Source organism: Bos taurus, chromosome 14 (genome assembly GCF_002263795.3).
Source record: "Bos taurus isolate L1 Dominette 01449 registration number 42190680 breed Hereford chromosome 14, ARS-UCD2.0, whole genome shotgun sequence".
Classification (NCBI taxonomy): domain Eukaryota; kingdom Metazoa; phylum Chordata; class Mammalia; order Artiodactyla; family Bovidae; genus Bos; species Bos taurus.
Window position 1 is genome coordinate 54,960,245 of NC_037341.1, and position 22,919 is coordinate 54,983,163.

At 36.6% G+C, this 22,919-nt stretch overlaps 1 protein-coding gene across 1 annotated transcript in view; it reads right to left on the reverse strand.

Moving 5' to 3' along the window:
- Window positions 1–22,919, reverse strand: part of PKHD1L1 (PKHD1 like 1) — a 179,809-nt gene that overhangs the window by 85,585 nt on the left and 71,305 nt on the right. The window contains 18 exon segments of the mRNA XM_059874459.1: window positions 185–314; window positions 1,752–1,881; window positions 2,374–2,453; window positions 3,672–3,828; window positions 4,220–4,376; window positions 5,652–5,826; window positions 7,768–7,917; window positions 8,600–8,848; window positions 11,334–12,318; window positions 13,436–13,662; window positions 14,210–14,380; window positions 15,145–15,333; window positions 16,057–16,161; window positions 16,670–16,812; window positions 16,929–17,124; window positions 18,799–18,931; window positions 20,614–20,735; window positions 21,618–21,782. Coding sequence (XP_059730442.1) covers window positions 185–314; window positions 1,752–1,881; window positions 2,374–2,453; window positions 3,672–3,828; window positions 4,220–4,376; window positions 5,652–5,826; window positions 7,768–7,917; window positions 8,600–8,848; window positions 11,334–12,318; window positions 13,436–13,662; window positions 14,210–14,380; window positions 15,145–15,333; window positions 16,057–16,161; window positions 16,670–16,812; window positions 16,929–17,124; window positions 18,799–18,931; window positions 20,614–20,735; window positions 21,618–21,782 — 3,664 coding nt within the window.

Below are 22,919 nucleotides of genomic sequence, written 5' to 3' on the forward strand. Positions count from 1 at the left end.
AAACTCACATGGGGGATCAACTCAATGTTAATATCTGGCAAATAAATATTTGGCTGTCCAGGCTTCTTTACTTGAGGTTTCAAATTTAAATTAAATGGCTGTGGACCTCCTGAATCTTACCTTTTTTACACAGTTACACATTTCTATTCTAAATCAAAATTATCAGATCTAGAAGATATCATACCTGTGTCCTGTGCTTGCAATTACAATCTTATCTCCTGGTTTCCATGTTACTGCTTCTTGTAAAATCAAAGTCCATTCCCCTGCCTTTGCAGTATGAGCCAAACGAGTCCAGATCACAGGAACAGGCAGGCCTGGAGCCAACATACAAACCAACTGAGAGTTTCCTCAGGTATGTCTTCTGGAATACTAAGAGTTTTATGCATTTTAATCTCCTGGATTGAATAACTTTTGAGAAGATTCATTTTAACTTACCATCTTATACCTTTCTCAAAAAAAAAAAAAAAAAAACATTTAGAGTGCTTGCTTTATAAAAGTAACAGTCACATTAATAACATGTATGGGTCTACACATTTTGTAAAAGTCCTTCTGGCAATGATATATTTCATTGATAACAATCTCCTTTATATAAACTCAGTATCAATGGCATCATTTTGCTGTTTAGTCCCTCAGTTATGTCCGCCTCTCTGCGACCCCATGGACTGTAGCCCACCAGGCTCCTCTGTCCATGGGATTTCCCAGGCAAGAACACTAGAGTGGGTAGCCATTTCCTTCTCCAGAATGGTATAATACTCTTGATAAAATGGCCAGAGGCATACATTGATAAAATGACCAGGGACATACATTGATAACATGGGCAGAGGCCTATTACCTTGTCTTTGTTGATAGGAGTTGCTTAAATTGATAATCTGGAAACAAATGAAATGTGTAAATTTCTGAAAATTTCATTAGTGTAGATATTTAGCCCAATGCAGGACATATATGGTCATAATTGGGTATTGTGTTTCTATATTATAAACTGATAAAACAAGTAGATTATTACAATAGAGAGGGCTTCCCAGGTGGCACTAGTGGTAAAGAACGCACCTGCCAATGCAGGAGACATAAGAGATGTGGGTTCAATTCCTGGGTTGGGAAGATCCCCTGGAAGACGGCATGGCAACCTACTCCAGTATTCTTGCCTGGAGAATCCCATGGACAGAGGAGCCCAGTTGGCTACAGTCTATAGGATCACACAGAGTCAGACACGACTGGAGTGACTTAGCACGCACGCACATTACAATAGAGAAGACTTCATATAAAAAGGTTCACACCATACTTCCTTTAAACAATGCTACCCTGACACCACAAACAGGATTACAATAATTTTTCTTTGCTGATAATTTTCCAGAATATAGTTACAGAAAAATGCAACTATAAATGTATAGTTGTATGTTAGAAAGAGCCCATTTTAAAATACAAATGGAAGACGTGACAATTTTTGCTTCCAGACTTAATGCTTTTCTATTCAGATAGGATGAATAAAGAAAACAATCAATATGGACAGTCTCAAGTGCTAAATTAGGCAAACAATGTGACGGAAGGGCTTTCCAGGAGTGACCTTGGTTGTGTGTCTTGGTAGTCTGTAGGGGCTGACCTGGCCTGTGTGAAGGAGGGAAGAGATAAAGGGGGGTAAAGAGAGAATCCATAAAGACAGGAGAAGCTTGGCAAGGCTGCATTTAGAGAGTTATCAGGAGGATTATCTCTGGCTTCTTGGCTAGTCTCTCCTGGACCAATTCCCTGAGCCATACCATGCAGATCCAGGATTCCTTCCCTCACAGCCAGCGTTTTGGCGCCATATACTGGGAGTTCAGGAGACCTCAGGTGCCCGTGCAAGGTAATGACCGCCCTGTGTTGAAATGGGGCTGCTTCTGTCCCAATCTGCAAGGGATTTCACGAGCATCACTCAAAAAGCTGAAACTCATTAGCCACGACTGTAATCACCCAAAAACAAATTCCTTCCTTCTCTCCCCTCTTTTGAGAATGGATTACTCCATTCTCAATATGGAGAGAGAAAGATAAACCTTACATTTTCCTCCATAAGATAAACCTTACATTTTCTAGTCAGTCAAATACACTGTGTCAGGCCTTTGGAAAGGATACTGATTGACTTTGGCCACATATAGCTCAGAGGTAATTTTTTTTTTTTGCACTATTTAAATTTCTGCTCTCTGCAAGTATGCTTTATCTTCGCATTAAAAGCACAAAAATATTCTGGGATCCAGGAAAAAAGACTTTATGCTAAGAACTGAGATCTACAAAAAAGTAAATTGGTGATAGTATAGCATAATTAACTGTCCACTTTACACATGATATTTTAAAAAGAAATGGAGAGAGGTTATCAATAAACACAGTTCAAATTATCTCATATACCTGCAGAATGCCTCCATCTGTAATTAGAATATTTTCTGCCTGGAGTTCAATGTCAGCTTCATGAAATATTAGAGTTCCACCTAAAAACCATACAATTTTGAAATATATTACAAGGAAAATTCATATTAAAGCTATTTATTAAATTATACATTAAAAATTTGATTTTTTATTCCTATCTGCTATCACTATGCATGTCACTTCACTTCAGTTCTTTGGCAATATTAAATAAAATCAAACCCCAAGCCAGATTATTTTCCCTTGATCATTTGTTATTTTAAATGCTACTAAATAGTGCAGCTACAGTTTCTAGTTCTACAAACACAGGACCTCAAATTTAAATTAAGAACAAAAAATTGAAAGAAAAGAAAAATACTTTTTATAGAAAGTATTGTAATGTCAACATTAGCATTGAACTTTTATCCACTAATTTGCACCAGCAATAGCTATAGCCTATGATTAGCATAATTAAAGAATGTGCTGGGATACATTTTTTTAAGACACTGATGTAGTTTTGTGGACAGTAAAACTTCACTTGTTCAAATGTTCAATAATTATTAACTTCAAAGAAGTGAAATGCTGCTATTATATCAGGATTTGAAACAAAAACAAAAAGCAAAGGTCTTTGATTAGCTAAGACCATTATGGCAAAGCTTTATATATTAAAGCTCCAAGTGTTTTATTCTTGCCAATTATTCTCTCTTTTACACATAGTTGTACCAGTTCTGGTTATTTAATTTTCTGTATTAAAAATAGAATATTAAGAAGCAGAGAGAATTTTGGGTAACAGTTGAAAGGCAGGTTCACAGGCAAAGGTTAAACCCCAATCTGACATCCAAGAGGAGCAAGAGGGGGTCATTTAGTATAGAATTTAACACATCTCCGTGGTTTTTACAATCCCCAGGACCCACTATACTAGTTTTTCTAAATAGGAAATACTATTTTACTGTTTAATTCACTCCATGTGGATTCACTTACACATATACACACACAAACACACACAGTTATTGAAACAAAAGTTTAAGAAATATTTAACTTTAAAAAAACACGCTTACCCATATGAATGTGGTACACTCTGATATTTTCTATTCTATTTTATTAAAAACATTCTGGTGGCAACACAGTAAATAATTTTATAACCACAAATGGATAATAACACTCAATTTAATAAATTTAGCACTACACTCTGAATTTGAAACATGATATAACTGTGGATGTTCATAATCATGAATCTTGATTAAATTAATCTCACAGAACCATTTCATAGGCAGAGTCTTAGAAACAGATTTTCAAAAATTTACCTTGAATAAGCAACATTTTCAGGATAGGGGTATTTTGATCCAGCAAAATTATCTGTCCTTTTGTAATAACAACTAGGGAGCCTTCCTCTGGGGGAGATTTTCCTCCCCATGAGGAGTTGGAGGACCAAGTGTCCACATACAGGAAGTCAGCATTAGCCTGTAACATAACATAAGAGACTTTAAAAATTTAATTTAGAGATTTCATCATTTAATTTCTCAAAATGAAGAAATCTGACAACAAACATCTTCATTAACAATAAAGTATAACCTACTTTAAATACATTAGAGCTGCCAGTTGATTCATTTCACAATAATAAAAAACTTAAAAAATCTATTACCAATTACCTGCAACCCAGAATAATCAGAAGTCTGAAATTATAAACATTTTAGTAATAAGTAAAAAAAAACCTACTTTAAATGTTTTATAGTCACATCTCAGTTATTTTTTGGAGAAATTAACAAAGTAAAAAGTCCATTACTAGTGACTTCACTTCCCATAAGGCTAGTTTTTCTACTGCCGAGACTACTCTATGCCACAGCACTGTTACCCGTTTGGCCAGGCCGGTGCTTCTGATGCTGACATGGACTGGAGCCCACCCTGAAGGAGAGTGGGCATTTGTCATGCAGATGACACAGGTCTCGTTGGAATACTCAACATCACACGTGGCTTCAGCTACGGTAACGAGAACATCCTCTACATTTTCACTGTAAAGTAAAAAGGAGGAAAACAAAACGTTGATGTTTTTCTCAAATTTCTAGGTCACACTGACCACCCTATTATTTGTATTATTGTAAAAATAATGATCTTACCCCATGAGCTATCAAAGTGCAGACTGACACTTTTTTGAGCAGTAAAACTTTAAAATATTTGTTGAGAAAAAAGTAAACAAAGAGATTAAGAGGTTGGGAAATAAAACTATATAAACTAGCAAGTTCTGCAGCACTGGAGAAAAAAATGCTTCGGTTCAAACTACTGAGAGATTCTACATTCTTCTCCAAAATGGCACTTCAATAAGAGACTTTATTGTGATCATTTTGTCTAGCTGACATTTTTGCCATATTCATAGACTTTGGGACTTAACCACTGTGTAAAAATCCAAGTCCAATGTAGTTATAAGTATGTGAGGAATTAGCTTTGCCTGCTATGATTTCAATGATCTGGGGTTTTGAAGTCAGCCTTAACTACTTGAAGGATGATGGTAGTGCAGTACATAAGTTTGAGCCAAAATAATGGAACTTGTTTAGGAAGAAGGAATCTAAATAGTTACAATGAAATGGATCTGGTGCTTGAAGAGATGTTTCATTCAACCAATGAAGCAGATGATGGTTGCAAATGAGATTTGGCGGAAAGCATAACAGGAAAGTGATTTATACTTGTGATGTTACTAGGATATGGGGAAAATCAGTATCTTCTTTAATTTTAGTTTTCTAACTATAAAATGGGATTTAAAATATCTAAGAAGGTAAGCCAGGAAGATTCTATGGAGTAGAAAGGTTTGTGACACAGAGTGTGCAGTCAGTAAACAGTAGTGTGGCTTTTCAGCAGATGGGCACACATTTCAAGTGCTCAGTTGCTCAGTCGTGTCTGACTCTTTGCTACCCCATGGACCATAGCCCGCCAGGCTGGAGTTTCCATTTCCTTCTCATTCCAACCCAGGGATCAAACCCATGTCTCTTGCAGCTCCTGCAGTGGCAGGTGGATTCTTTACTGCTGCGCCACCTGGGAAACCCAGGCACACATTGTTGTTGTTGTTTAGTCACGAAATCGTGTCTGACTATTTTGCAACTCCATGGACTGTGGCCTCCAGGCTCCTCTGTCCATGGGATTTCAGGGAAGAATACTGCAGTGGGTTGCCATTTCCTTCTCCGGGTACACATTATTTGACTATATTTAAACACTGTCCTGGCACATGAGAAAGCAGGTGTAATGGCTTGAGTCTGGAAAGACGCACTCCTGTACGTGTAATGTGAAGACAGTACCTGAAGCCTGATCCCAAGACTGTAAGTCTGGTGCCCCCTGCTGTACTGCCTCTCTTGGGAGCTATTTCCGTGATGAACGGCGTCATTGACATGTTGTATGTAAAAGGAGCCGTGGACTGAGAGGAATCATTCCCGTTGACCACACTCACTTCACAGGCTTGCTCGGGTCCCCTCCCTGTGATAGGAGGACATCAAACTGAGTTCAGTTCTGCCATCAGGCCCTTACTCATGTCCAAAACCCCCAAATATTTTCAATAACACCTTCCTTACCCAAAGTCACTTTCACTGGCTATATGTGAGTTAATAAGAATGTCTAGCATTAGTCAAAAACCTCACAAAATAAATGCACGTTCTCACCAGAGGGAAAACCCTTAGGTCCTTCCTCAGAGCCTCTTACTATAGATGATTCTACAAACCTGCCTGTTCAGTTTTCCAGTCTTAGAGGATTCAACACTGCAAATTAGAGAGGAAGGAACAAAGAACCACTCACAGCAGGTGCGCTGACAATGGCAAGGAGTGGCAGTTAAAAGCAAGGTGAGAGACAGAAAAACTACAGAAATGCAATCCAAAAATGTTGAAAAAAGAAGCAGAGCTCGTGTTAAGGCAAACAAATCTTGACAGGTCTTGATAGCATTGCTGCATTAAAAAAAAAAAAAAAACAATCAGAATACCAACTCTGATGTTAAAATGATAAACAAGCCCAGTCACAAAATGTTACATTTTCCTAAATATTCTTTAAGAAATCAGAAGAAGCAAAAATGTTTAGAAAAGCTTCATCAAATTTTGTTAATGCTTTAAAAAAATGTTTATATATAAACCATATCCCTTATTCATCTATATTATTCTCTTTGGTTCTTCTTAAATTTTGCTAGATAATTAAAGTTTATTGTGTACTTAAGATACCCGATATTTAAACTCCACAATAACCCATCGAATTAGGGTTAATATTATCTCCTTTCAATAGCTGGACAAATTGAAGCAGAAAGGAGTTGAGTCACTTAGCTGAGATGACAATGGTAGAATGAATTCAGGGGCTCCTTAAAGGGCGGGCTTTTAACCATTAAATAAAACTAAGTAAGAGTGGACTTCCCTGGTGCTCCACTGGTTAATAATCCACTTGTCAATGCAGGAGACATGGGTTGGGGCCCTGGTCTGGGAAGACTCCACACGCTGCAGGAAAACTAAACCCATGGACCACAGCTACTGAGCCCGTGTGCTCCTACAGCCTGTGCTCACAGCAAGAGAAGCCACCGCAATGAGAAGCCTGCACGTCGCAAGGAAGAGCAGCCCCTGCTGGCCCCAACTAGCGAACGCCTGTGCAAAAAGCAACGAAGGCCCAGTGCAGCCAAAAGTAAACAAATAATTAAAAATTTAAAAAATAAATAAGAGTAATAGTGACAGCAAGTCACAGATCATGTTTTGGATATCATTTTATCCACTTTACACACATTGGCTTATCAAGCCTCACAATAAGTAGGCTAATTATTTTCCTTTTACAGAGGAGGGAACCAAGGCATGGAGAGGTTGAATAACTTGCTCAGAAACACAGCCTGGGTTGGCATCTTGGCAATGAGTTATCAGAATTCACTTCCTTCATAACCAGTATACTATATATATATATATATATATACACACACCATATATATAGCATACTGTACCATATACACTGTCCTAACTTTAAGGAAAAGTTAATACTCCAATAGGTACTAAAAACTTGTTTTCCATTTGGTATGCTCCTTATGTAATAAACCAAAAAACTGCAATTTGTTACAAACAATTCAGTTTAACTCAGATGTCATGAATCTTGGAAATACACAAGGGTAGAAAGGAAAATTCTGAAGAAACTGCTGAAAATCAGGAAATCCATAAAGTTGATTCAGTTGCCCTAATGAACACTAAACCTTGATAAAAAAGAAACTCAGATTGATCTCTATAAAACGAAACAGTTCTCAAAGACTGCCATTCTTTTTCTGACTGTTCGTGCGTGCTAAGCTCAGTCATGTCTGACTCTGTGCGACCCTATGGACTGTAGCCTGCCAGGCTCCTCTGTCCATGGGATTCTCCAGGCAAGAATACTGGAGTGCGTTGCCATGCTCTCCTCCAAGGGACTACTTACCATTACTTGGTGGAATGTCACATAATAATGTTGTGCGATTAGATTTCAGTTTGTTGACTGCACATTTTGAGCCACACACTAACACAACTGAATTTTGTGGATTAAACCCAGTGCCTGTCACAGTCATGGTTTGACCACCACCGAAGCTCCCTAGTGAAGAGATGTAAGAAGGAAAGACAAAGTTAATGAAAAGAAAACCTCATCTGTACATATATTTAATACCTGAAATGGAAGCTAATTTCATTAAATGAAAAGATTCTTAGAACTGAAAATTTTGATATTATTGCAGCAGAATCTCTTTTGATTGTAGTGTTTTAAACCCCTCACTGAGTAAATGTCACATTTAGTCATTTATTTAAACTACTTCTAGGAATTTAAATTTTATTTAATAGAAATGTCACAAAGAATTTGAATAGTCAAAATGCAAATGTAAAATTCCTATTTTAGTTAAAAGTACATTGGTTATAATTTCTTAAGGTTTTTAACCACTAAAATAATTTTCAAACAGAAAAAGATATTTATTTATGTAGACATAATTATATGTCAGTGATATTTAAACATTTTTTTTAAAACATTTCCACACACAATCTGGACATTTTCAATAGTATTAAAATTTAAATATATTCTACAGCATGAAGAGAAATATAAGCATTAAACAAATATTTTGAAACTATGGATACCTTTGCATGCTTCTTGGTGCATAAACAAAAATATTTTAATGTGCTACAGGAACTATATATTTTAGCAGGGTTGGAAGCATATGTTTCTTTCTAAATAAGTGTTTACTGAAACAATGTGAAATATTTCTAGGCTCTGGCACATTCATGCTTACCTTGGCTTGGATGAATACTGTCAATAGTAAGTGGGTACTTAAATACAACTGCAGACATGGCAAAGCCTTTTGTTTTATGATGCATCATGACAGGAAAAGTGCCACCAGCATGATCTCCAACAATGCACTGCAATACAGTATCACTGACCATGGTCACATTACACTGCGTGTCACTTATCATCACCGAAATTTCCAAGATGTCAGTACCAAAATTAGATCCAGTGATCCGAATTTCAGTTTCAGGAGGACCTTAAAAAGAAAGGCAGTCCATTATCTATCCTATACATATACATACCTAAACTCTAATACTTAGATATGCATTTAAAGATATACCTATTCACCTACATAAACAAAATTATATCTAGTATTTTAAAACTAATGTTAATGTAAACAATACATGTCATACACATTTTGGCTATAATCTCATTGCAGTTTTTGGTATCTTAACTGTAAGATATTTATAACAATGTTTATTATTTTCCAGTGCATCTGTCCATTCTACAGATGGAAGTTATAAGTTACTCGTAATTCAGGTTAATGGAAAAGAGAGAATAAAATAGACAAGATCTAGAGTTAGGAAGGAAGGACGAATGCCTGGAAGATGAAATGAATGCCTGAGCAGTGGGTGGTGGGTTAGAGTATATTTCAGGGATGAAACTTATTTTGTAAAACTTTTGGTACTTTCTTGATATTTGCAACCTTTCTGAGGAATGAACTATTTCTTCTTCACTCAGATATTTTCAATATACATGACTTGATAAACAAATCATGATATATAAATAATTAGGTGTACGATAATCAACACAGAAAGAAGGAATTAAAGACATAGATGAATGTTGATGTTAATGCCTTGAAAAAATGAAACTGGAATAAAGTATTTCAATCCTTCTGTTTCCTTTCTTCCTTCTTTTGACAAAAAGCATTGAGGGCATTACACATACGGAATTTTTCACAGGTCATCCAAACACATACTTATATACCTAAACAATAAGTGAATAGATATTAATCAACATAACTTGTTACAAATGCAGAATCACCAAGTAGTAGTTGGTTTTTAATTCAACTAGTGATAGTAAAAATAACCATGTAATTGACCATAGTAAGCATCACTGAAATGTAAGTTGGCATTTTAAAGACCATAGATATTAATGAGATCTTTCATGTTGAGAATAGTTTTAGGATATAAGATTTTAAAATGCTTTAAGGTCTTAAAGTTTTAATCTTGTCTAGTATTTGCACTTTTCAAATGGAAGCATTGTTCTAAGAACGATCTGTACCTTGTGTCTCTTCAGTAAATAAAATAGCTCAGTTCTCACTTGTCTACAAGTCTCTTCTATCTTCAGATATGCTGCTTTCAAAAATACATTCAAAGTGAGATGAGACAGAAATGGTTCATGGAAATAAGGAGCATATGTCAATATCTAGTTTCATTTGCAATGATTACAAATATATGGGGGAGATGGACAGGGAGGCCTGGCATGCTGTGATTCATGGGGTTGCAAAGTAGTCAGACGTGACTGAGCGACTGAACTGAACTGATGCCATTGTTATTGCTAATATTTACTTTTTAAAATTCTAAATGAGAAAACTTGATGTCTAACAAAAAATTTCAATAGCAAGCTTCTTGAAAGCAGAGAATATATCTTACCCATGACACTATAAACTAACAAAGACTTTTTTAAAAGCCCAACATTTAATAAGTTCTTTATTAAAGGAACTTTTAAGTTGCATTATATGAATGAACTTCTATAACCTTATGAGAAAGGTATCTGCATGTATAAGGAATCTGATATTTTAAGAAACGTATCCAAAGTTTCACCACTGAAAAGTAGAACAGAGAAGATGTGAACCCAGGTATCTAGGCCATGTTCTCAGCCACGAGACTATAGCTGCCTCTCCAGAATTCATTACATGGATCATAAGCATTCCAACAGCTTGAAGATGATCAGAAACAGCACAGCACAGTGACAAAGGATCAAGAAGTCACTCCATCGATTCTTAGCTTAGAAAAACAACTCACTCCAAATAATTAAGTAAATATTGTTTTATAATATTTTTTCCATCTGAATGGGCCAATTACTCCCTTAAGAAGAATTTTGTTGTGTTAATAATCAACTGAAGTTTCATGGAAACAAAAGAACGACTACTTATGAATTTTAACAGGTATTTTCTGTGCCATATCAACACCAATGACACAAACTAATGAGCAATTTTATCCATCGATATCCAGCTATTTCTTCCTCATTTCAAAATTAGTTTAAGTTCATGGGGATTTTGTTTTAAAATAGAAGTGGGAATTTCACTACAATTATGATCTCAAGAATGTACAAAAATAATCACAAAATAGACACTACATGCTGTGCTTAGTTGCTCAGTTGTGTATGATTCTGTGTGACCCCACAGGTTCCTCTATCCATGGGGATTCTCCAGACAAAAATACTGGAGTGGGTTGCCATGCCCTCCTCCAGGGGATCTTCCAGACCTGGAGATCGAACCCAGGTCTCCCACATTCCAGGAAGATTCTTTACCATCTGAGCCACCAGGGAAGCCCAAGAATATACAAAAAATAATCACAAAACAGAGACTATACAGAACTCAAATCCGACGTATTGATTAAGAGGTATTGTCTAAAAACAATCCTAATAATCATTTGTAAACATTATTTCAATTCTATGCTAACAAATATTACTGATCATATTATATCAAGACACCCAAAAGGCAGGTCTTGGAGTACCTGTACTTGGGACAATTCCTTTGAGAAGCGGAGTATCTTCCAAGGCATACATAAATGACAGAGGCGGGTAAGCGACTGCATTCACAGAGATCTTCACCCTGACCCTTCCAGCCGTCCCTGCCGGGGTATGGCAGTGGATGTCACTGGAATTGACAGAAAGAATTTGACAAGGTTCATCCCCAACAGTGACTGTGGTGTTGCCTGGAGAGAAGCCATTTCCTGTGACCATCAGAGTCGTTCCACCCCCAATGCTTCCAGAAGTCGGGGTGACAGATGCTACTGCGGGGCTGCTGACAGTCAAGTTTCCCAGAGCCAAGCCTTTTGTTCCCACCACCACACTAAGAGAATGAAGTCCAGCCGGAAGGGGAGTCATGAGAACAGTGATGTTATTTTCATTAACATCGATTGCTCTGAACTGTTGGTTTCCAATGAAAACAGAAATGTCCTCCAAGACAGTGCCAAAACCTTCCCCTTCAATAAGAACTTTTTCAGATCCTTGGATAGAGTTTGGGAAGATTCTTGTTACAAACACAGCGATGCTTTCTAGGTAGGAAAAGCTGCAGTTCCCCTGACACTGAGCAGGCACCCCGTGGATTAGGAGATTTACTTTCACAAGCTGTTGGGGTGCAGGAGATGTTTCACATTCAATGGCTGTATAATTCACTGACAGAACTTTACATGGAAAATGACCCATCAGGACTTGTGCACCAGCAGAAGAAACTGCAAATCCAGAGCCTTTTATGGTCACTTTGGTCATTCCTGTAGTTGACCCTGCATTTGGTAATATCATGTCGATGTTTGGCAAAAGTACAAACCGCCTATCAAGTTCACTGGACAGTGTGTTGATGGCAGTGCCCAGGTTGTAGACAGTTACTGAGACAATTTCCCTGATGCCAACATCCATTGAGTTTTGAGGGTCAATACGACACACAATGGAATTGTTACTACTTTCTTCTACAACACAGGGATAGCTACCAATGTTAACCTGAAAGTAAAGTGAACAGATGAACAAGTCAATACATTACTCTAGCATGAACTTAGATTTTGCATTAGCAATGACTAAATTTGAAAAATCGATCATGTGAAAACTTTTTATTCATAAAATTAATTTGGGAGACTGATTAAGGTATATTTTGGATTGACCTTAAAACTAAACTATGAGGACTTCCCTGGTGGTCCAGTGGCTGGAACTCCAGGCTCCCACTGCAGGGGGCCTGGGTTCGATCCCTGGTTGGGAAACTAGATTCCACATGCCACAACTAAGACTCAGAGCAGCCAAATAAAAAAATAAATATTTTTAAAAAACCTAAACTATGATCATACACAAATATTTGTAGCTACATTATTGATAATAGCCAAAAAGGTGAAAAGAACCCAAATATCCATGAGCAAATGGGTGGATAAATAAACTGTATACCTTATGCAATGGAATATTATTCAGCTGAAAAAGAAATGAAGTACTGCTACATGGTACATCATGGATGAACCTTGAAAACGCTATGCTTAGTGAATAGAGCTACTCACAAATGACCACATATTCTAAGATTCTATTTATAAGAATATTCACAAGAGGCTAATCCACAGAGACAGAAGGATTCATGGTTGTCTAGGGAGGGCCAGAGGTATGGAGGGGTTGCGGATAATATCTAAGGGTCACGGGGTTCCTATTTGGAGTAATGAAAGTGAAAGTGAAGTTGCTCAGTCGTGTCCTACTCTTTGCGACCCCATGGACTGTAGCCTACCAGGCTCCTCTGTCCATGGGATTTTCCAGGCAATAGTGCTGGAGTGGATTGCCATTTCCTTCTCCAACCCAGGGTTCAAACCCGGCTCGTCCGCATTGCAGACAGACGCTTTACTGTCTGAGCCACCAGGGAAGTCACCAGGGAGTAATGAAAACATTCTAAAATTGACCACAGTAATGGATACACAACTCTGTGAATATACTAAAAGTTTCTGAATTTTGCACATTAAATAAATGCATTGTATGGTATATGAATTATATCGTAATTTTGAGCTGCTACAAATTAAACTATGAGGTTACGGATGAAACATCTTCCTTGTATGCATATACAGAAGTAAAAAGAAGATCTTCATAGTCTTACCTTATTAGCACATGTGAGATTACTGAAGCCACGTCCAGTAATTGTTATCAATTCATTTAGTGTTCCGACGGATGGAGTAATGTGGCTTATAGACGGGGAAAGACAACTTGAAAGCTCAAAGAGCAATCTCTCTGAATTTTCAACCCTGGTACTGTTCAGGGCACACAGGGGTTCTCTTGCTTGGCAGCCTGCCACAGAGCTTCCCAAGTGCAAACTCACGGGTTTGCCTTTAAACAAAAGAACTGTTTGTAAGTCATGGAAAAAATTCTAAAACAAGAACTGTTTTCAGGCTACATTACTCTATTTTGATGATGGTGGTTTATATTCTGGTAAATCCTTTTTATTTTTCAAACGACAAGAGGAGCCCCAGGCACTGCAAAGTTAAAAGACCTGGACAAAGATGATATAGTTAAGAGTGAATATAAGATTAATTTTTCAATTTCTCTAAGGCCAGATCCTATGGGGAAAATAAAATAATAACATGATCTCACATTTTAATATATTTTCAGACACTCACAGAGTATCAGAACTCTTTCACATTACATCTTATTTGAGGCACATGAGGATTCTGCAGACTGGCAGGACGGTATTAACAGGATCCTCATTTTATAGAATAAATGCTAGCCTCAGAGCAGTCCGGACCCATTCAAGGTCATGCAGCTAGTTAGAGACAGTCAGAGCCAGTCATCTGCCTCCTACTTCAGAAAGACTGCATACCCCCTGGGTTTCCATCTTTAACAGAAGTGACAGGGTTTCCACCTTTAACCTTCTTACCCTGAGCATATGTGGCTTCAGTGCCCCCCACAAACAGGTGCAGGGGAATGTGACTGGTTTCAGCTGGGAAAACGTTAATGACTCCTTGGAGAAAAATGGAGTGAGCCTCATCAACATACCCGCTGCTATAATAATGGATTCCAGGTGAAGTAAACTGGTAAGAAAATGAACCTGCCATAAAATGAGATTGTACATAATAAATATAAGAAATTAATGCATCTTTGAAAATAAATTTGAAATGATCCTTCAAACTCACATACAGACGACAGGTTTTCAAGAATATGATATTTCAACAGAAGTAGTAAGGAAATGACTATCAAAAGACCATAAAATGGCTATAAAAGAGCTGTCCTGTATAATGAAATTCTATTCCATAAAGGCAAGCTCCAGCATTAATTTTTCTAGAAAAAAACATGTGATATCTGGCATAACTTACTGACTCCTACAGAAAAACTCAACAGGCAATGAAAAATAGTTCATGAATAAGAAGTTCAAGCTGCTACACATGAAGAACAAAATGGGAAGTCTAAAAGGCACATTGTACACTAAGCTGTCCTGGAAGACTGATTTTAGAGCTGATTTCAATCAACAGAAATTCATTACTTGCTACCAGGTTGGTATCATTAAAACACATACTTCAGTTATCTTTGTATTTTGCTTGTTTCAATATACTTTTCTGGTTGATTATTTCAGAATGAAAAGAGATATATCTGATATCAAAACTCAACTCTGATGTACAAAATGCCTTGCAGGCATTCATTAAGAATATTTTATAAATTTGAAGTATTTTGTGATAACAATAAAATGTCAACTAAACCATATCCTGTATTTGTATATATTATTTATGCAAAAATATTTTAAATCTAAACAAATTTCTTTTTATTATATTTTGGAAAAAGAAACATGATGCAAAATGCAGCAAAGTGGAAACATACCTGATGCAGATTTTTCTCTTCCGTTGGTAAATCCTTTGCCATCATAAATTACACTTCCAGGACTGGAGACAGAGAAAACGCTGTATCCTATTCCCCTGAGATATGGATGTGCTTGCCAAAGCCATGTCACTGTGTCTCCCACAGACACATTTAAGACTGATGGTGACCAGGCATAACCTAATCCATGTACTGGGAGCAATTAAGTCATATTTTTTTTGAAGAAAAAAGGAAAAGTAGGAAAAATTCTTAATAACTATCTTTTAAAATATTGCCTTTTTATACAGCCACGAGTGAAAAAATTTCAGTTAACATTATAAAATTTTTATGTGTCTAACTCAAACACATAATAAAAATAAACAGAAATAATGGAAAGTGAGATAATGTGAAGCTAAGGAAAAGATAAATCACACAACTTCAAAACTGATGACTAAGAGACAATCAGAGTCTTTTTTGCAGACAATCTGCAAAAAATCAGAGTTAATAAACAAAATTGTTCAGAAATATCACATGGGGCTATTTTTTAAAGCTATGATCAATTCTTTAAACTCAAAAATTTTCTCAGGCATTGAGGCATGCAAAATTCTACATAATTTCAATTTGGATATTTATTTAGAAACCCACAATGGGAAACAAACTATAGTAATTCAGAAGGTTCTGAATGGCAATAAAACCAAATGGCAATTCCTGAACTTGGAAATTTTAAACCTAGCCTTCTTAGACTCAAGTCTACCACTGATTCATACTACACGTGGCCCCCTATGTCAAATGGATAAATTCTACACAAACTATAAACAAATTATACAAAGAGATAACAATACTTATGCTCTGAATACTCTGAAGTATTATAAGTAAAAATCTAATTCCAAGGTAACACGCCTCCATTATTTACAACATATAAAGGCCATCTTATACCTGAATCTTCCCCATTGTTGGTAATCCTAAATACATTCCCTGTTGAATGTAGAACACATTTTATGACAGTTTGTGATGATGATGTCACATTGCAAGGGAAGGACCCTGGAAAGAATAAAGATGGGGGAAAATACGTTTTCTCAAATAGTTTTTGAGAAATACAGAGATGAAGCATAAGTAATAGATAGTCAAAGCCCTAAAAAGCTCCAATTACACAGTAGGATCTTTGGTACTTTTTTCTGATAGTAATTATGTTTGAGTACTGATTACTTTTAGAACAGAGACCTCTCATTTAAAGTGTTTGATACACATTAAATATTCAGACTATTTACTGGAGATGATGAGGGACAGTGAAGCCTGGAGTGCTGCAATCCATGGGGTTGCAAAGAGTCGGACACAACTGAGCGACTGAACAACAATAACAAACTATCAAAATCAAAAACAGTTAGTTTCTTTTATACCAGCTAACCAAATACACTTAACCTTTTATACATTAATAGAAAATATGAAGCTTCCATGACTGAGAGTATTTGTGTAATAACTCGGCACCCAGAGCGCAACCTTTAAGATGAGAAATATGATAACAGCCCTCCTGTGAGGATGAAATTATTACCTAAAAGCACAGTGTTCTCAGTTGGGATCGTGCTGAATCCAAAACCCATTATAGTGATTTCAGTTCCACCATATAAGGAGCCTTTCTGTGGAAACATGTTGGTCACTTCCAAAATATACTGTATAGAAGCACTTAACTTGTCTCTGCAAAAGAAAAATTAACAGCTATTTCAAGGAGCCTTACATGGGGTCATATTGCTTAACTCTACTTAGGACATGGTTCATTTAAGAGAAAATAATTGAATATCTAATTACCATACCTTGTTGATGCAAAACCCCAGTTTCTGACTTCGACACAGATATCATGTTTTCCAGGAGACAACTTGGGCAAAAGGCATCTAATATCTGTGAAGTTCCGGTGAAGGACCTGGCAGGATTTCCCTCCAACGTAGACCTCCATGTTTTGTGTCAGTTCATTTCCAAAGTTATAACCCTTAATCATTAAATTAACTTCTCCTATTATTTTAAAAGGAAAGAAAATTTTACAAAAAGAGCCCATGTATTATTTAGCGCAATATTTGAATATTAAGTAAACCAACTCATCTCTTATCTTTCATTGGATTTAGGACATCCTAACACTTTGACTGTGTGGATCACAATAAACTGTGGAAAATTCTTCAAGAGATGGGAATACCACACCACCTGACCTGCCTCTTGAGAAACCTATATGCAGGTCAGGAAGCAGTAGTTAGAACTGGACATGGAACAACAGACTGGTTCCAAATAGGAAAGGAGTACGTCAAGGCTGTATATTGTCACCCTGCTTATTTAACTTATATGCAGAGTACATCATGAGAAACGCTGGCTGCAAGAAGCACAAGCTAGAAACAAGATTGCCGGGAGAAATGTCAATAACCTCAGATATGCTGATGACACCACCCTTATGGCATAAAGTGAAGAGAAACTAAAAAGCCTCTTGATGAAAGTGAAAGTGGAGAGTGAAAAAGTTGGCTTAAAGCTCAACATTCAGAAAACTAAGATCATGGCATCTGGTCCCATCACTTCATGGGAAATAGATGGGGAAACAGTGGAAACAGTGTCAGATTTTATTTTGGGGGGCTCCAAAAATCACTGCAGATGGTGACTGCAGCCATGAAATTAAAAGACGCTTACTCCTTGGAAGGAAAGTTATGACCAACCTAGATAGCATATTCAAAAGCAGAGACATTACTTTGCCAACAAAGGTCCGTCTACTCAAGGCTACGGTTTTTCCAGTGGTCATGTATGGATGTGAGAGTTGGACTGTGAAGAAAGCTGAGCACCAAAGAATTGATACTTTTGAACTGTGGTGTTGGAGAAGACTCTTGAGAGTCCCTTGGACTGCAAGGAGATCCAACCAGTCCATTCTAAAGGAGATCAGTCCTGGGTGTTTATTGGAAGGACTGATGCTAAAGCTGAAACTCCAATACTTTGGCCACCTCATACAAAGAGTTGACTCATTGGAAAAGACTCTGATGCTGGGAGGCATTGGGGACAGGAGGAGAAGGAAACTACAGAGGATGAGATGGCTGGATGGCATCACCGACTCGATGCACATGAGTTTGAGTGAACTCCGGGAGTTGGTGATGGACAGGGAGGCCTGGTGTGCTGTGATTCATGGGGTGGCAAAGAGTCAGACATGACAGAGTGACTGAACTGAACTGATCTGAACACTTTCAGAAGTAAAAGAAAATCAGTGAAATAATTGATAGCTGCCAGAGGGAGATAAAATTCATGTTCAATTATTTAACAGGGAAAAGAAAATGGCAAAGAATTTTTTTTAATTTAAATTTTTCTTATTGCATATGTTCTAAATAAACAGACCAGTTCATGGTTAAAAAAGAAAACCTGTGACAGGTTTTGCTTCAAGAAACATAACTGCAGGAGAAACTGCTTCAAAAGCCTGTCCAGAAATGGCACACATACATATATTATTATATATGTATTCTGTTCTGTTCTGTTCAGTCACCCAGTCATGTCCAACTATTTGTGATCGCATAGACTGCAGCACGCCAGGCCTCTGTCACTCACCATCTCCCGAAGTTTGCCCAAGTTCATGTTCATTGCATCAGACAAATACATATATTGTCCAATGCACTGGATATACACACATATATATCAAAAGACTAATTTTGTTGAAGAATTCCTTACCCAATATTATCCGTACTTTTGGACTAAAATCGGTTATAACTGGAGTCTGTAAACAACTATAACTATAAGCATTTTTTGCTGTGGCTTGAACTCCACTGGTAATAACTGAAATATCAACTGTACCCTCAATTCTCTGAAACAAGAGGGAAAAATAAAACAATTAGAAAATACTAAATGTTAAGATACAGAAATTCCATGGCTAAAAGCAAAAAGAATCTCTCAAAATAAACCTTTAAAGATTTTTTTCCCCAAAGTCATGAATCAGAGTAATTACCAGATACTCTGAAAGTTGTGATGTCAAAGGAGGAAAGTTATTGTATCAAATGTAGGTTATATGTTTAAATTCTTAGATAAAGGTATATGATATAGTGGTTTTGTGGGTGCTTATGATCAATTCAAACACATCTACATTACTGGATTCCCCAGGGTTCTTCCATGTTTTGGACAAGTGATTCTCTAATTAATAAAGCATATGATTCTAAAAGTTTTGAGTCTTTTGCTCTTAAAATAGGCTTGAATGAAATATTTATTCCTCTTCATGGACAAAAGACATTATTATATCTTTTGTTGACATGGTTCCAGAATCCAAGACTGAAACCTAAGAAAAATAGATACTTTCACCAATACAGCACACAATTCCCAATTAGGAAAAACAGTTTTCCCAGCATCTAGTATTTACTTAGTGCCCACTCAGTGTTTAACTGAATGACATAATTTAAATGAAGTTTTAATTTGCTATATCCCCCAAATTCTTATCTCCATCATTCAGTCCAATGCATGCTCAAATTCGGGGCTTCCCTGATAGTTCAGCTGGTAAAGAAATGAAAGAGATCTGCAATGAAAGAGATCCCTGTTTGACTCTGAGGTCGGGAAGATCCCCTGGAGAAGGGATAGGCTATCCACTCCAGTATTCTTGGGCTTCCCTGGTGGCTCAGATGGTAAAGAATCTGCTTGCAATGTGGGAGACCTGGGTTCGATCCCTGGGTTTTGAAGATCCCCTGGAGAAGGTAATGGCTACCCACTCCAATATTCTGGCCTGGAGAATTCTATGGACAAAGGAGCCTGGCAGGCTACAGTTCATGGGGTCACAAAGCGTCGGACACAACTAAGCAAACTTCACTTCTCATATCAACTACATAGTAATATATACACTTGATTGCCTATAGCCTTAGAGATTAGTGTCTTAATTCATCATCCTTCTGCACACAGTAAGTAAAACAGTTTTGGTTTAAATTTAAACACTATTTTTAAAAATAGAGGAACAATGAGTGGTCCTAAAATGTAAAATTCCATGGGAAAACTCACATTTTGTGTGTTTTCTCAACAAACTGAAACTTTAACACATTTAATGTATTTATATATTCCTTTAAAAAACCCAAAATGTCTAGAGTTGCTTCCCTGAATTTTTTATACTATTTATTACTGGTATATTTTTTCATCCTTGGATTTTCCTGGTCAACTCCCATTCATCATCCTTCCACTTCTGACAAGACACGAACCTGCTCATGAAACTCTTCCTGACATCCTCTCCCCACTGTATTTTACCTTCACTTGTGTGTTTACTTCTATTATTTCACATGAAACACACTATTTAACATTAGTGTATGTGCCTCTCTTCCTCAATGATGTTAAGATTGTGGAGATAATATTTTGTATTTGGATCTTGGCAGAAAAATGTTGAAGAATTGTTAAAGAGCATAATGAACCTCTGCACTCATTAGGTAAATAAGGCATTTGTTTCACCCTCTACTGAGATGCTCCTTAATTCGCACAATTTCAGAGTTAGAAAAAAATAACCAAAACTGGATGCCTTACTTTGGGTGTTCTGCAGGTTATTTTATTCAAATCCCCTTCAATTACATTGCAGGTTTCATTTCCGACTAATACCTTTGAATATTCATGAAAGCCAAATCCAGATACAGTCAGAAGAGTACCACCTTCAGTAGTAAAAACACAAAATCAAGTAACAACAAAAACACAATAGATTAACAATAACAAAAAGACACTTTGGCGTAATCTAACTCATCATTCAAGAACTGTCTAATCATCCAAGAGATGGGTTGGCAAGTAGATCAGGGACCACATAGCCTGAGCTCCAGAGTCTGGAATTGTAAAGGGGCTGGGCTAGGTGACTGAATAAAATAACACAGATTTGCAACTAACATTTGCTTCTGGACATTACTAGCAGCAACTGCTATTTTCCATAGTGTCTTCTTCATTCTATGCTATTTGTATTTATTCAACTAGTGGGAAATGAGAGTGAATTACTTTTAAGTAAATTAAAAACCCCAACAAAATAAAAATAACTTAAAATATAAACACAGAACACACCCAAAAAATCAAGACCAAAGCACAAAATCCAAAACTAAGCATGATCAAACAAACAAGCAAACAAAACGCAAAAGAAAGAAAGCAAGACTGGAAAAATGCATTATTTTCTTTCATCTTCTGCATCAGCCTCCCTTTCCCCGATTTATTCCTGGAACTTTTTCTTGGTCAAGTAGCTCCACTGAGACTGTGATTACAAATGGAGCAGTTGGTAAGCAGAATAATAACTAATAAATCTTATCTTGACATAATTAATGAGCTTGTTATAGAAACATGTAATAATTGATGATATTAATTCAATAACCTAAGACGTAGTAGAAGCAGTCACCCTGACTTGTGCTTCATAAGAAACAAAAGAATTAGTCATCCAGGGAATCACCGTGCCTTCCGAAGGAGGTGTCTCCTTTGTTCTGTACGAGGAAGGTTTGGAGTCCTCTCCCTTCACCCTGTTCTAGAAATAGTTCTAATTGTTTGGAACAATTAACTGTTACCTGCGAGGCTTCCAGAAGCAGGCCAGATGTGTGAGATCTGGCTCTGATAAATGAAGTGGAATCCCTTCTCCTCTGCATTCTGTGCTAGTCCAGTACCAGCAATGGACACAGCAACTGGGAAACGTCCAGCACTTCCGTTCAGAATCTGGCATTTGATCTCATTTTCTTGTGATAAAAGAAGAAGAAAATGGTCAAGAAATGTTTTTGTTGTATAAAATTACTGAAAATTTATGTTTGCAAATATAAAAGTGGCCTTCATTTTTATATTCCAAAGAAACATATCTAAGGAAAATTACTCATGTATTAATGGGAGGAAAACCTTTACAATCTACCTAATGCTATGGATCAGACCCTCCCAGAAAAAGAGTAAGGTAAAATAATAATGAGGGCAGAATAAACAATTTGCTCCTGAGTACTACTGTGGCAAAAAAAGTTACTATAATAACAATTTTAAATCCTAATATATAAGGTAATTTATATCAATAATTTAAAGATTTTGGTCCAATACATTGTTTATGTCACAAACTGAGTAAAATACTAGGTTTCAACAAGAAAAGTGATTAAAAACTAAGTTAAAAAACCAATTCTTCATTTAGAACAGTATATTTGTATTTATAGTACAGTGCATGTCATCACCATCATTGTTATTATTATATACCATATAATAATATTGGATATTAGATCTCAAGAATCCATAGAAGATGCAAATTTAAAACAATTTAAATAAGGAATTTCCCTGGTGTTCCAGTGGTTAAGACTCTGTGCTTCTAAGGCAGGAGGCACAGGTTCGATACCTAGTCAGAGAACTAAGATCCCCTGTGCCATGTGGTACAAAAAAAAAAAGACGTAAATGATACAGAAGATGAATTTACTTATATAATCTAAACTTACTAAAATTAGGGAAAATAACTAGGATTATGAAAGAGAATTTTTAGGTAAATAAATAGTTATGCTCCTCATTTCCATGAATAGAAAGTATCAATGATATTTAACTTTTATATTAATGGGTAGAGGTTCTTTTGGACTATAAGTCCAGGAAGATGGCTATGGCCTCTTGCTATGACTAATGTGACATTTTCAAAGCATGAGCAGAGGGGATTGCGGAATATCAGAGCAGCAATCTATGTGTTTTTGTGTTCCAGAGACATAGCAAAGAAGGAAAGATTTGAGGGGAAAAAGAACAAAAATCATCTGTTACGGATAGAGGTACTACAAAACAGAACAAGAATTAGTCTGTGGTTATAACTAAAGATTAAAAAGATAAAGTATTTATCTAGAGGAGTTTCCCAATTTCATGACCAC